A 16,230-nucleotide genomic window follows, 5' to 3' on the forward strand; every position below is an offset into this window, starting at 1 on the left:
CTTTGTGTTGATGAGAAGATCTCAAAGCCACACAAATGGCCCAGATGAGAGGGGCAATATTGCAAAAGAGTTGGAAGCCCTTGATCATTTGTTAGCGGAAGAGGGTGGGGTATGTCAAAAACTCAATTGGTCTGACTGTGACTGAGGGAAGTCCTCAGTGGTAGAGCCAGTGTGGTGTAGTGGTTAAGAGCGGTGGACTCGTAATCTGGTGAACTGGGTTCGCGTCCCCGCTCCTCCACATGCAGCTGCTGGGTGACCTTGGGCCAGTCACACTTCTCTGAAGTCTCTCAGCCCCACTCACCTCACAGAGTGTTTGTTGTGGGGGAGGAAGGGAAAGGAGATTGTGAGCCGCTTTGAGACTCCTTCGGGTAGTGATAAAGCGGGATATCAAATCCAAACTCTTCTTCTAGGACGTTCTCACAAACTGTCACCTGTACAATGACCCCAAATTTCTGCTAGTTACCACTTACCGTTTCCCTTCGGGAAACAAAAATAACCTCTGGCATAAAATTACCCAGAAATGCATTGAATTTTGCCATTAGGCAAATATTTCTCTAAGTAATGTTCCCCTCTCTTCTCAATTTTGTTTTCTGTGTGTTTTTGCAACCTTTTATTTATTCTTTTACAATAAAGAACAGCAGCTTTTGTTCTCCACATATAATGAATGAAATGAAATGTTGTAAAACTACACAGAATTTTTTTTGTTGCCCTCCACACCCAGATATCTGAGCTACAAGAGAATCCAGGCATCCCAATGCTTACCCATCCTCCCGATTCCTTGGAATAAATACGATGGTTATCTTTAGGATATATGGTTTTATTTGCTCATATATACAGCCTTAAGAAAGGATGCGGTGGCTCACAGCACCAACACTCAGATCTTGCCTTCCCATTAGGTTTCCAGCGTCAGTCTTCAGCTTTCAGCATCACACACCAAAGCAAACTCCCCCTAGGACGGGGGTCGGCAACCTGCGCGCTACGCAAGCTCATCGCCGCATTTTACCTTTCCTGGGGAGGACTCGGCGCGCCTGGCGGATCAGGTTGTGGGCGGATCAAGTCGCGGACGTGTGGAATTTGTGCTTTGTGACCGTTTGAAGTGGGGTTTTTTTTCTTGGGAGGCTGGGCGGCGGGAAGAGAGGGAGGCTTGTGGTAGTGTCGGGGGGCTTGTCTCTAGCAAAGTAAGTCCTTGCTATTTGGTCACATGCGCAGCATTCTCCTTGTGGGGGTGAGGTGGCTTCGGCGCTCCAACGCTTGCTTTGCCGGCTGCTTTTAAAAGCATCGGAAGCAGCTGTGCTGTTGCTGGGTAACCGGATCGCCCCAGCAGCCATCTTATCTGCCCATGTGGTCTTCTGAGGCGGCCGCCATCTTACTATAGGCAATTCCACGTGGGAGTTAGTTGCCTGAAGCCCCTTTTTAGTTGCTTGAAGCCCCTTTTTAAACTTAAGCAGGGGAAAGTTTGGTGAATAGCTAACGCTTTCCTTGGGGAACGTTATGCAACAGCTTATTGCTGGGCTTTGTCATCCCGCCTTTGTAAGCAGGCTGCATTGAAAGGGGGCATATACACTGGTCACTGTTTTGAAGGGGAGTGAAGAACACACACTCAAAAAAAGGTAACTTGTTAATGTAATGTTTATTTCTATGAGGAGGAGTAATTCTGAGGGGTCAAACAAAGAAATAATAAAAAGTGTCAAAAAAGGTATTTTTATAATGATGAGGATGATATTGGGCCCTCATTATTAATTATTATTTACATCAGGCACTGATTATGATTTATGGTACACTGGGGCCCTGATTATATAATAATAATAATAATAATAATAATAATAATAATAATAATAATAATAATAATAATTTATTATTTGTACCCCACCCATCTGGCTGGGTCTCCCCAGCCACTCTGGGCGGCTTCCATAAAAACCAAAAATACACTAAAATATCACAGATTAAAAACTTCCCTGAACAGGGCTGCCTTAAGATGTCTTCTGAATGTCAGGTAGTTATTTATTGCTTTGACATCTGATGGGAGGGCGTTCCACAGGGCAGGCGCCACGACCGAGAAGGCCCTCTGCCTGGTTCCCTATAATCTCACTTCTTACAATGAGGGAACCGCCAGAAGGCCCTCGGAGCTGGACCTCAGCGTCCGGGCAGAATGATGGGGGTGGAGACACTCCTTCAGGTATACTGGGCCGAGGCCGTTTAGGGCTTTAAAGGTCAGCACCAACACTTTGAATTGTGCTCGGAAACGTACTGGGAGCCAATGTAGGTCTTTCAAGACCGGTGTTATATGGTCTCGGCGGCCGCCCCCAGTCACCAGTCTAGCTGCCGTATTCTGGATTAGTTGTAGTTTCCGAGTCACCTTCAAAGGTAGCCCCACGTAGAGTGCATTGCAGTAGTCCAAGCGGGAGATAACTAGAGCATGCACCACTCTGGCGAGACAGTCCGCAGGCAGGTAGGGTCTCAGCCTGCGTACCAGGTGGAGTTGGTAGACAGCTGCCCTGGATACAGAATTGACCTGCACCTCCATGGACAGCTGTGAGTCCAAAATGACTCCCAGGCTGCGCACCTGGTCCTTCAGGGGCACAGTTACCCTATTCAGGACCAGGGAGTCCTCCACACCAGCCCGCCCCCTGTCCCCCAAAAACAGTACTTCTGTCTTGTCAGGATTCAACCTCAATCCATTAGCCGCCATCCATCCTCCAACCGCCTCCAGGCACTCACACAGGACCTTCACCGCCTTCACTGGTTCTGATTTGAAAGAGAGGTAGAGCTGGGTATCATCTGCATATTGATGGACACCCAGTCCAAACCCCCTGATGATCTCTCCCAGCGGCTTCATATAGATGTTAAAAAGCATGGGGGAGAGGACGGAACCTTGAGGCACCCCACAAGTGAGGGCCCAGGGGTCTGAACACTCATCCCCCACCACCACTTTCTGAACACGGCCCAGGAGGAAGGAGCGAAACCACTGTATAACAGCGCCCCCAGCTCCCAGCCCCTCTAGACGGTCCAGAAGGATGTTATGGTCGATTGTATCAAAGGCCGCTGAGAGATCCAGCAGAACTAGGAAACAACTCTCACCTTTGTCCCTAGCTCGCCGGAGATCATCAACCAGCGCAACCAAGGCAGTTTCAGTCCCATGATGAGGCCTGAATCCCGATTGGAAGGGATCCAAATGGTCCGCATCCTCCAGGCGTGCCTGGAGTTGTTCAGCAACCACGCGCTCAATCACCTTGCCCAAGAAAGGAAGATTTGAGACTGGGCGATAGTTGGCCATACTGGCCGGGTCTAAAGATGGTTTTTTAAGAAGCGGTTTAATGACCGCTTCTTTCAGCGGATCTGGGAATGTTCCCTCACAGAGGGAAGCATTCACCACCCCACAGAGCCCATCGCCCAGCCCTTCCCGGCTTGCTTTTATTAGCCAGGATGGGCAAGGATCCAGGAGACAGGTGGTTGGTTTCACGCGTCCAAGCAGCCTGTCCACATCCTCGGGGGTAACGGATTGAAATTGATTCCATGCAACTTGACCAGACAGAGCTCTAGCACTCTCCCGCCCCGGCACTGCTCCCACGGTGGTGTCTAGCTCCTTCCGAATATGAGTGATTTTATCTGCAAAAAACTTTGCAAAATCGTTGCAGGAGATCTTGGGGTCTTTACAAGGCCCCGGTGGTAAAGGTAGTTCCGTTAAATTACGAACCACCTGAAAGAGTCTCCTGCTACTATTTTCTGCAGATGCAATAGAGGCGGTGAAGAAAGTCTTCTTCACCATCGCTATCGCCACTTGGTAGGCTCGACGTTGAGCTCTAACCTGTGTCCGGTCAGATTCGGAGTGAGTTTTTTGTCACCGACGCTTTAGCCGTCTCAGCGATTGTTTCATCGCCCTCAGCTCCGAAGAAAACCACGGAGCTGTCCGGGCTCCATGCAATCGGAGAGGGCGCTTCGGAGCCAGACAGTCGATAGCCCTGGTTAACTCCGCATTCCAGCGGGCCACCAGGGAATCAGCTGAAAGGCCATCAACATGGGATAAAGCATCCCCTACCACTCTCTGGAAACCATTTGGATCCATTAAGTGGCGGGGGCGGACCATCCGAATTGGTCCCACCTCCCTGCAGAGGGGAAGGGTTGTGGAGAAGTCCAGTTGCACCAGGAAGCGATCTGACCATGGCACTTCTTTTGTTTCACTTTTACTTAGTGTCAGATCACCCACGTCACTAGAGGTGAACACCAGGTCTAAGGCATGTCCATGACTATGAGTTGGGCCAAACTTATTCAGGGACAGCCCCATGGAGGCCATGCTTTCCACGAAGTCCCGAGCAGCCCCTTGTAAGGTCGTGTCGGCATGGATGTTAAAATCTCCTAGGACAACAAAACTAGGCGTCTCCAGGAGAAAATCCGCCATGACCTGAAGCAGCTCAGACAGGGAGTCCTTGGTGCAGCGGGGAGGTCGGTACACCAAAAGGAATCCTGTACTGCCCCTATTGCCCAACTTCCAGAACATGCACTCAGAAAACTGGATCTTCCCAGTAGGACGCCTGGTGCAAGCTAGTGACTTCCTAAAAATCACTGCAACCCCCCCTCCCCGCCCACATGACCTGGGTTGCTGTGCGTAAGAGAAACCTGGTGGGCAAGCAGCGGCAAGGACAGGCCCATCTGCTTCCTCCAACCAGGTCTCTGTCACACATGCCAGGTCAAATCCTCCATCCACAATCAGGTCGTGGATGGCAGTGGTTTTATTCATCATTGACCTGGCATTACACAGCAACACCTTCAGGTCATGTAGGTTTCCCCTGTTGATTCCAGTATCCATCTGGTCAAGGCCAGACCCGGAGGCAGGGATAGTCTTCAAACAACGACTAAACCTGCCTCCTCGGTAATGACATGGTCTGGTCTTAGTGTAACTCCGCCTCCTGCCCATGATCACCGAGATCGGATGTCCCAGTGCTTCCCCCCCTGTGGAACTTGTCCCAGCCATCGTGTTGGCTGGGGCCCCACTCCCAGGCAGCCCTGATCCCGCCCCTTAAAAACAAAACACAAACTATACAGAACCAATAAAACAACAACAACAAAAAGAAACAGAACAATTATACTAAAATTAATCCCCAACTAAATATCCATCCCACCCACCCCCAACAATGGAAAAAAGGAAAAAAAAATATTTAAATTTAAATTTAAATTGCCACCGACTGCTTGAGGACATTTTAAAGCACATTAACCACCTGGAACAGGGAAGAATGGCAGAACACTTCCCACCCTTCCCAAAAAGTTTGTTCCAAATAAGTGCCTGGGCCACGCCCCCCGGGCCAGTTGGAAAAGGCCCTGGAAGGGAGCAGGCCCTGCAGTCCTCACCCAGCCGATGGATTAATTTTCTATGGCATTTTGGGGCATTGATTATTGGGTGTAATGGGTATGAGTTACTCGTGCGTAAACTGCCGCCTCTCTAGGCTTAATTGCCTTGTTAAACCGTTCTGACTGCACAGCCCATCTCCGCGTAGCTGTCTCAGTCGCTAGCAGAATCCGTCTGTGGGCGTTTCTTAAACCTCTTCCAGCATAGAAGCTGTCTGACTCCCAGTCGCCTCCTCCTCTCACTGCTCCTGCGCAGGGAGGGTGTGGGTAGTGGAGGACCTGTGCTCTACTCACTGATGTCCAGAGAAGAATCCTGGAGCTCTCTCTCCGCTTCCCCCATCTGCCCCCCTTTATCCCTGGTGTTGCGCTGATTTCCTTCCCCCTCTACCGAGCTGCTTCTCCCCCTGGTGCTGGGTCTTTCGCCAGCATAATCTGGGAGCCTCCCCTTCGCCTCTCACTCTGATGTCAGTTCCCTGACATCGGGCATAGCAAATTTTGCTATGGAGCCCTCTGATTTCTAATTACGTCCCTGTTTTGGACCCCCGGTAGGCCAGCCATGGATAAAGGCAAGAAAAGAAAAATTTCTGAAGAAAACAGAATGTTTAATGATACATGGACAGAATCATTTGAATTCTCTACTGACAAGACTGGTTTACCAGTATGCTTAATATGTGGTGAGAAATTTGCAAACAACAAAAAGTCAAATATTGCAAGACATTTCCAGAATAAACACGCAGCCTTTGCTGAAAAATATCCAGATGGAGATGAGAGACGAAAAGCCATTGCAGAACATATGAGGAAGGTTGATAGGAGCAAAAATAATTTCAAGAATTGGGTGAAGTCTGCAAATTCCACAACGTATGCTAGTTTTGTAGCCGCTCAGGAAATAGTCAAGCACGGGAAGCCGTTCACAGATGGAGAGTATATAAAAGAAGCATTCATTAAGGTTTCGGAACATCTATACATGGCTGTATAGATTGCAAGCCTGTGTGAAAATGAAGGTGACGTCTTACAGCCCTGATGTGCAGACACTGAGCACTGAGGTTCAGGAGCAAAAGTCCCATTAACCTGGTTACCTGGTTGTAAATTAAATATTTTAATTAGCTATTAATTTGTCCTTTTTTCTTGAGATTGACAGCTGACTGCACGATCTTGTATATATAGCATTAAGGCAAGAAACAATATATACAGTGTTATATTTGTTTTAAATGTTGCAATGTTTTTGCGGCTCCCAGTTGTTGTTTTTCTTCGGAAACGGGTCCAAGTGGCTCTTTTTGTCTTAAAGGTTGCAGACCCCTGCCCTAGGATGACTTGGCATGCAATCAGGTGAGGGGTGGGTGGTGAGGTCCTTATCCCTTCCTGGAAGCATCTTCAGTTGTCACTACGCCAACACATATCTTCCTACCTAACTGTCAGGGAACTGCCATCGGAGCCAGAGGGAGAGGGAGGGCTCCAGAGGGGTTCAGGAGAGCTTCCCAGGAGGGAGAGAAGCAGCCCATCTGCTGAGGAAGGAATTCAGCGTAGCACCAGTGGAGAAGGGGGGCAGATGGGGGAATCGACAAGGTGGCTCCATGACTCCTCGCTGGAGACCAGCGGGGAGAGCACGGGTCCTCCGCTGCCCACACCCTCCCTGCGCAGAAGGCTTCCGTGCAGGGAGAGTAGGCGGAGACTAGGCGTCAAAGAGCTTCTTTGCTGGAAGAAGTTCAAGAAACGCCCACTGACGGATTCTGCCAGTGATTGAGACAGCCACGGGTGAGTGGCTGTCCAGATAGAAAGGGTTCACTCAGGCGACCCAGCCAGGTGTGGCGCCGATTTACACATGAGCAACCCCTAGAATCATTACACTAACTCTTCAAGATGCTGATGAGACCAGTGAGGGCAATTATTTTAACAAAGGACTTGACTTGTTTCACCAGGTTTTCTCTTGTAGAGTCTAACCTTTCTTCACGGAGCTAAGAAGGCAGAAAACCCAGTGGGACTAATCTATTTGCATGTCTACCTAGCTGAATCACCTAGAGCATGTGGCCCTCCAGGCCTTTTTGATGGCCCTCAGCAATGACTGATACTCCCCCTCCCAGCCACCTAGCAAGTAACAAGGAGGGTTCATAAGGAGCAAAAATACCTGTCTCTCCTGGGCCTTTGTTGCGATAACAGCTCATCACAGGTCTTTGGGCAGTCCTAGTTATTTTGGGACCTTGGTTGCCTTTGGTGCCCCCTCTCCCTGTGCATCAGTATGTATAACAATAATAATAATAATAATAAATTTTATTTATACCCCGCCCTCCCCAGCCAAGACCGTGCTCAGGGCGGCTAACACCCGATATAACAACAAATTGATTGAAATACAACTTAAAAACAAGATTAAAATACATTAAAACATTAAAATACAGCCTCATTTCAATGGAAACTCAAAACAAAAACTTTTGGGGGGATGAAAACGTCAAGTCTTCACCAAGGCTAACTTTCCAGACTGGTCCTACATGGGCCAGAAGAAAGCCAGGGAAGTCCCAAAATAGGAGTTCCATCACAGGAGGAGAAAGGAAAAAAGAAGAGGGGGAGGGAATCAAATTTATTCCAAGCCGAAGGCCAGGTGGAACAACTCTGTCTTACAGGTCCTGCGGAAAGAAATCAGATCCTGCAGGGCCCTGGTCTCATGAGACAGAGCATTCCACCAGGCCAGAGCCAGTGTTGAGAGGGCTCTGGCTCTGGTTGAAGCTAATCTGACTTCCTTAGGGCCCAGGACCTCTAGGATGTTGCTATTTATGGACCTTAAGGTCCTCCATCGGGCATACTGGGAGAGGTGGTCCTGTAGGTACGAGGGTCCTAGGCCATGAAGGGCTATGTGTTATGAATCCTGCTTCTGTACCAGCTATGCCCACACAATTGCTAAGGCCTAGCTTGTTTAGTCTGAAGGTCTGAGGAACAGACCTCAGGTAGGTTTCTTCATTGTGTGGGTTTTCTGATGTATTTTAAGGTTTCTGCTTTTGCTAAACCTCTTCCCACACTCCTTACATTCATAGGGTTTCTCACCTGTGTGAGTTCTTTGATGTAAAGTTAGACTACTGCTCACGCTGAAGCTCCTTCCACACTCCACACATTTATACGGTTGCTCTCCTGTGTGGGTTCTTTGATGTGCAGAAAGGCTTCCACTCACACTGAAACTTTTCCCACATTCCATACATTGATACGGTTTCTCTCCTGTGTGGATTCTCTGATGTGCAGTAAGGTTTCCGCACTGACTGAAAGTCTTTTCACATACCAAGCATTTATAAGGTTTTTCTCCTGTGTGGGTTCTTTTGTGAGCAGTAAGACTTCCACCATCACTGAAGCTCATTCCACACTCCATACATTTATATGGTTTTTCCCCTGTGTGGGTTCTTTCGTGTGAAGTAAGGTGTTGATGTTGACTGAAGGTCTTTCCACATTCCAAACATTTATATGGCTTTTCGCCCATGTGAGTTTGTCGGTGTGTATTAAGGTTTCCACTTTTGTTAAAGCTTTTCCCACACTCCATGCATACATATGGTTTCTCGCCTGTGTGGGTCCTTAAATGTAAAGTAAGGCTACTGCTTACAGTGAAGCTCTTTCCACACTCCATGCATTTATATGGCTTCTCCCCGGTGTGAATTCTTTGATGTGAAGCAAGGCTACCACTCACACTGAAGCTTTTTCCACATTCCAGGCATGTATATGGTTTCTCCCCTGTATGGGTCCTTTGATGTGAAGCCAGACTTCCACTTACACTAAAGCATTTACCACATTCCAAGCATTTATATGGTTTCTCTCCTGTGTGGGTTCTTGCATGTGCACAAAGACTCCCACTGTCAATGAAACTTTTCCCACACTCCCGGCATGTATATGGTTTCTCGCCTGTGTGGGTTCTTTGATGTGTGGCAAGACTACTGCTCACGCTGAAGCTTTTCCCACATTCCATACATCTATACGGCTTCTCTCCTGTTTGTTTTCTGCAGTGTCCATTTAATAGTGGTTCATTTTTTAATATTTCCTCCTCTAATAGAATATCTTTGCTTCTCTTTCCTTTCTGATCCTGTGCGGCCAGAGGTTTGTGGATGCCAGCATCCTGAGAAGCACTGGGCATGTTCACATTCTTTGAATGGTTTCCCTTGAGCCTCTTTTGTTCCATTTGATTTCCAAATATCTCTGTTCCGGCTTCAGCTTGGGTTGTTTCCAGTGACACTACAGATGGGTTCCTATAATTCACGCTGTCTTGCTCATCACCTGCTTGGGGGGTGGAAATCCCATGAAGAGATTAGTACAGTAACCAATGATTTCAACAAGCACAATTTTAAAAAGTCAAAAATCTCCCCTTCCTGAAACCTGTATCACCTTTTGAATATGCTACTGTCTCAGAAAGAAGGCTGATCGCCGAAGAATTGATGCTTTTGAATTATGGTGCTGGAGGAGACTCTTGAGAGTCCCATGGACTGCAAGAAGATCAAACCTCTCCATTCTGAAGGAAACCAGCCCTGAGTGCTCACTGGAAGGACAGATTGTGAAGCTGAGGCTCCAGTACTTTGGCCACCTCATGAGAAGAGAAGACTCCCTGGAGAAGACCCTGATGTTGGGAAAGATGGAGGGCACAAGGAGAAGGGGGCGACAGAGGACGAGATGGTTGGATAGTGTTTTCGAGGTTACCAGCATGAGTCTGACCAAGCTGCGGGGGGCAGTGGAGGACAGGAGTGCCTGGCGTTCTCTGGTCCATGGGGTCACGAAGAGTCGGACACGACTAAACGACTAAACAACAACTGTCTCAGAAAATAACCTGAGTTCCTTTTGGTCCATTTCCTACTTGATTTCAGTAGGTGTAGAAATGGTGGATGAGGGTTTTTCTTCTTCTTCTGTGATACAACTGTGATCTCAATTTCTGCAACTTAATATAATAAGGGTGTTTGTGTGTATGAGAACCCCAGCAACATATGCACTCTGTATATTTATAAAGGACCTTGAAAGCGTCTGAGAGGGTGGTGCAACAATCCTGAGAGGAAATGTGACAATGAACCAAGCTTTATAGGCAAGAAAAAAGGCAAGTAAAGCAGGTATATGATGCAAATAACATAATGCATGATGGAGAGAGAGATTAAGAGAGATTTTCTCCCCTTATCATAATACTATAACTCTGGGTCAGCCCAGGAAGCTGAATGTTGGAAGATTCAGGATGGCAAGAGAAAGTTCTTCTTCACATGACACATAGTTTAACTATGGAATTCGCTCCCATAATAGGCCTGGGCAGTGTATGATTTCGGTGTGTGATTTCAGGCTGCAGGACAAGTGCTCGCGCTATGGAAGGCACACAAAAACGAAAATAAAAAAAAGCAACAAATCTGTTCACACACACAAAGCCAGCATGTCAGGGACACAGCTTGGTAAGACTTGCTCCCTGATAGCTAGCTTTCTACATGCATTGATATTTGTCTTTTCTTTTTGCAATGGGTGTGTGAATGGGAGGATTAAATTCCACTTAGTTCCTAGAGCCTGAGGTTTACCACCTCATCTACTGTTTGGGGGGAAAAGGCTGCAGCAGGAGGATATAGCATTACACTCACATCCATGACTAACATTGCAAGCATCATTTCTCCCTCAGTAGAAGTGGAAGTGTGTGTGTGTGGGGGGGGGGGACAACAGTCAAGGCCAGGTCTAAGACAGTGTAGCAGGGAAGGCATGTCCAGAGCACATGGCTCAGCCTCCCATTCCCACACTGGCATCCCTACAGGGCCCTGAGGAATACCACAAAAAGGACCAACAGTGGGTGATCTTGGGCCAGTAGCTGTCTCTAAGCATAACCTACATCACAGGGTTGCTGTGAGGATAAAATAGGGAGGAGGAGCACTACGTACACCTGGAGGAGAGGTGGGATAGAAATATAATGTTGTTGTTTAGTCGTTTAGTCATGTCCGACTCTTCGTGACCCCATGGACCAGAGCACGCCAGGCACTCCTGTCTTCCACTGCCTCCCGCAGTTTGGTCAAACTCATGCTGGTAGCTTTGAGAACACTGTCCAACCATCTCATCCTCTGTCATCCCCTTCTCCTTGTGCCCTCAATCTTTCCCAACATAAACATGTATCAACCAAGGAAAAGGAATCCTTACCCAGAGTGGCCATATTCCCACAATTCTCTGGCATGGCTTTCTTGAAGAGCTCTTTAGCCTGGATCGAGGAGATCTCACTCCACTTTGGTGAAATGCACAGCTGCCTCCTCAAAGGATTCTAGCCCCTGAAAAAATAAAGAAAATTCTCTATTAAGAAATAAACGCCCATGCACATAAAAAAATATTACTATGGTTCCCAGCAAAGAATGAAAGGGTGCTATAACTGAAGAGATTTGTGTCTAGTTTTTATTTGATTATTAATATTTCTTACATTTCTATACTACTCTTGATCAAAGGGTGATTTATGACATAAAAGAACAGAAATGCATACCGCAGTAACAAGCAATAACAACAAGCCTCCCTGCAAATATTATTATTTTAACTGTGCTAGAGAGAGACCTTGAAGATCATACACCCTTCTCAGCTGGTTCACCTTAATATCTTGCAGTGCCCAAAAATGAAAGAGGCAAATCCTTTCAGACACACAGTCACAACAAAGCAACATGTCACCTCCACACCATACATTTAAAACACATTCAAAGCACATGGCTTTCCCCAAGGTATCTTGGGGGTAGTACAGTAGTTTGTTAAATTCGGTGGGAAGGGAGACACTACCGTTCCTAGGACTCATTGGGCGTATCCATGGTGCCCCTCACAAGGATACATTTGATACATTTTACAACTGGTTTAAGTATGACTCAAGAAGCAAAAATAAAAAATACTTGTGATCTATTGTGGTGAGGATCACAACCCATGCAGAATGACAAAGCTCAAAACCTCCCAGTCACTTTGCACAAGCCAAAGCTCGAAAAGCCACAACAGAAGAACAAAGGGCCAAACTAATTATTAATAACAATTTAACTAGCTCATTTGTGATCTCGAAGGGTACAAGGCAGGGCTGCCCTTTATCCCCCCTCCTATTTATTATGGTACTGGAAGTGATAACAAATAAGATCAGGGAAACCCCCGAAATAAAGGGAATTAGAGTAGGGGACAAAGAATATAAACTAAAAGCATATGCCGACGATTTGGTGATATCGTTAGGAGAACCAGTAGTGAGTATCGGTAAAGTTATAGAGTTGCTTGAGGAGTTTGGAAATCTGTCCGGCTTTAGGCTAAACAAAGTCAAAACTAAAATGCTGACAAAGAACTTAACTAAAGAGCAAAGCAATCTGCTAGAGTCGAAAACAGGAATTAAGGTGGTGAAGAAGGTGAAATACCTGGGCATTTGGATCTCCGTGAAAAATATAAATTTAGTAGAAGACAACTATAAAAAGACCTGGAAGGAGATTAAAAAAGATCTGGACACCTGGGGCAGGTTAAGATTGTCTTGGTCGGGCAGAATGGCTGCAGTTAAAATGAGTATTCTCCCAAGGTTGCTGTTCCTTTTTCAGAATATTCCGGTGATTAGGGGCACGACAGCATTTAAGGACTGGCAGAGAACCCTGTCCAGATTCATTTGGCAGGGCAAGAGAACAAGAATTAAATTTAAATTACTTACAGACCGTAGTGACAGAGGAGGATTTGCCGTTCCTAATCTGAAACTTTACTATGAGGCCGCGTGTCTGTGTTGGATCAAGGATTGGATTGCCTTGGAAAATGTAGACCTGCTGGATTTGGAGGGGTTCGATGCCAGATTTGGCTGGCATGCGTATCTATGGCAAGATAAGGAAAGAGCCCATAAAGGATTCTCCAACCACATATTTAGAGGTGCGCTACTCGAGGTATGGAACAGAAATAAGAAACTTCTAGAAAAAGACACCCCGTGGTGGTTATCACCAGTTGATATTTTGACAATTCAAAAACCTAATATGGAAGGTCAAAGATGGACCTATGAGGATCTATTGGTAAAATCAGATAAAGGGTGGAAGCTCAGACCCTATGAAGAACTGAAGGATAAATTAACAACCTGGTTGCAATTTTACCAAATTAACTCCCTATGGAATGAGCATAAAAAAATAGGGATGAGCGAGAAAAAGTCCAGATTTCAGGTGGAAATAATAGAAGGAAACTCCAAACTCCTATCTAAAATGTATAGTCAACTATTAGATTGGGATATGAAGGATGAAGAGGTAAAGGAGGTGATGACCAAATGGGCCATAGACCTTGGTTACAATCTGGACTTTGACAGATGGGAGAAACTCTGGAATAAGGACATGAAATTTACAGCATGTGTTGACCTTCGAGAAAACTTACAAAAAATGATGTACAGGTGGTATCTTACCCCTGTGAAACTGGGGAAAATGTATAAGACGGGGGACAAGTCTTGCTGGAAGTGCAGGGTAAAGGAAGGAGACTTCCACCATATGTGGTGGACCTGCGAAAAAGTGAGAAGGTTTTGGGGACTTATCTATGACAAGCTAAAAAAGATCTTGAGATATACCTTCCCTAAAAAACCCGAAGCCTTTCTTCTAGGGATGGTTGGGAAGGAGATTAGACAAGAAGATCAAACCATGTTTCAATACGCAATGGTAGCAGCCAGGATACTGCTGGCGCAAAACTGGAAAACCCCTAATATTCCAACCATCAGGGACTGGCAATCCAAATTATCCGAATATATAGAGTTAGCAAGGATGACACAGAAGATCAGGCAGCAGAAAAATGAAAAATTTATTAATGACTGGAGCAAATTTTTTATATATATGGAAACAAACTTAGGAAATATTAAAATTTCAGTGGGCGATACATAAAGTTTGAGAGGTGTAAATAAAGGAGATAAAAATACCCCGTAGGAAGATAATGTGGGATTACAATTCAAGCCGTTTTGAAGGGAAGTCAATCACTGTTGGTGACGGGTGGGTGCGTTCTTTGTTAGTGTTTTTTGGTTGTTGTATTTGTTGGTGAGTTTGGGTCTTTTTTTTGACGTTGTTTCCCTTTGTTTCCCTTTGTTTTTGCTTTTTTTAATGTTTTTCTTTGTGATTTTCTTTTCTCATGAAAAAGAGCTTAATAAAAATAATTAAAAAAAAAGAAAAGCCACAACATCTGCAGCAGCTGTGCACTGCGAAACACAGCAGAACCATCACAGTACTTACTTTTCACGATGAATGTTTGGCAGCAGTTCCTGTATTGTGGTATGCGTTAGAATATTCATTATTTTATATTTTAAAATAGTAAATATACAAATAATAATAATAATAAATAAATTATTTTTACATTTAAAAATAATAACAAAAAATCCAAAACAAAGGTATCCAGTTGACCCCTTACAGCTTAATTTTTATTTTTATTTTTATTATTATTATAGAGCTTACAGGGTTAAATGCTGGTCTATGACTGTAATAAACTGACTGAATCGAATGAAGCACTAAGCGCTCTGGTTAAGTTGCCTCTGGTTTTTACCTTGCGCAAATGACATCAAGGTGGAAATTGAAAAAGAAACACACTTGAAAGCTAAATGAAGGAAGTCCTTTTTTTTAGTTGGTACCCAAACAACCTGCAGAGCTTTGGAGGGGGGGAAGTTTCATAGCTGTCAACTTTTCCCTTTTCTTGCGAGGAATCCTATTTGGAATATGAAATCCTATTGGGAATTTCTCTTTAAAAAAGGGAAACGTTGACAGCTATGGCTGGGGAAGCCCAGCCAGATGGGCGGGGTATAAATAATAAATTATTATTATTATTATTATTATTATTATTATTATTACCCACAGAATCATAGAGTTGGAAGGGATCACGTCCACCCTGTTGTGACGTGGGGTTTGTGATTTCAGCTCTCTTGACATAATATGCTGGAGACAGCTCTCTAGTAACACTTCTTTATTAAAGCAACAAGACTGAGACCTGAGGAGGGGAGAGCTACATTTATAGGGACAGGGAACTAGCTAGAAAGGATACATTTTGGAGGGAACAATATCAGGCAATCACAGTCCTGCCTTTTGGAGGAAACCAATAAGACAGAGGATCCAAATACAGCAGCTTAAATGAACCAATAGTAGCTGTACCCTCTGGAACCAAAAGGCAGTTACTTTACCCTAATGCAAATACAGACAATAATAATACAGATATAAAATCCTTTGACTCAATACACAACACCCCCCGCTTGCTTTAGTCCATGAGAACACCCACCCACCCAGTCCCTGAGCTGAGCTTTGCATCACTCTCAGCCTGCAGGTCTCCTCAGCTCCCTCTCAGCCAGGACTGAGCTGATCTTGCGGTTGGCAACGGAGGGTGAAGCATTTCAAGAGGCTCTTGCAATGGAAAGAATGCAGATCTTTGGGGCCCACTTTGGATTTGGACACATCAGCCCCCCCAGTACCTCCCTCCCCTTGCTGCAGAGAGCAAAACTGCGGCGGGGTTGCCCCCTTCCTTGCAATTTGGGGTGCCCCCTCCCTGCCGCCTCTCGGGTTGTTTCTGTTGTGTTTGCAGCACCCAAGTGGCCTCCTGGGGGGGGGGCGCGCAAGCCTGGGCCGCGTTTCTGGAGGTCCTGGGGTGCCCAGGGGACACGACCCCCCCCCCCCCTCAGCCTCTCTGATGTGGTGCAAAGGAAAGCAGAGCCATGCATTTGACACCAGCTGGGCTGCAGCAGTTGCCAGAGGGAGGCATACAGGATCCAAGCATCTTTCACCCAACGCTGAGGCTTTACCTCTTTGTCAAGGGATCTCAGGAGGATCAGTCCCTTTCCTGGAACATAAAAAGGAGCTTGCTTTACTATTGCCTTGCCCACTTCAATTTCTTTCCCCAGCACTCCCCCCCCCTCTCTCTCTCCTGCCTCTCTAGGAATCTCAACTCAATTGGTTTAACCTTTGGAGCGCCGGGCAGTTCTCTCTCTCTCTCTCTCTCTCTCTC

The 16,230-nt window shown here is 46.0% G+C and overlaps 1 protein-coding gene across 1 annotated transcript; it reads right to left on the reverse strand.

The window, feature by feature from the left end:
- Positions 1-796: 796 nt before the first annotated feature.
- On the reverse strand, positions 797-16,135 carry LOC307208753 (uncharacterized protein). The gene is made up of 5 exons (XM_079963690.1): positions 16,028-16,135; positions 11,449-11,566; positions 7,184-9,582; positions 6,635-6,749; positions 797-943 (listed from the first exon to the last, which is right to left on the reverse strand). Exons 2-3 carry the CDS (start codon positions 11,480-11,482, stop codon positions 8,270-8,272), a joined length of 1,347 nt encoding a protein of 448 aa, XP_079819816.1. The 5' UTR covers positions 11,483-11,566; positions 16,028-16,135; the 3' UTR covers positions 797-943; positions 6,635-6,749; positions 7,184-8,269.
- Positions 16,136-16,230: the final 95 nt, after the last annotated feature.

Source organism: Podarcis cretensis, assembly GCF_951804945.1.
Source record: "Podarcis cretensis genome assembly, chromosome: 2".
In the NCBI taxonomy this organism is placed as follows: domain Eukaryota; kingdom Metazoa; phylum Chordata; class Lepidosauria; order Squamata; family Lacertidae; genus Podarcis; species Podarcis cretensis.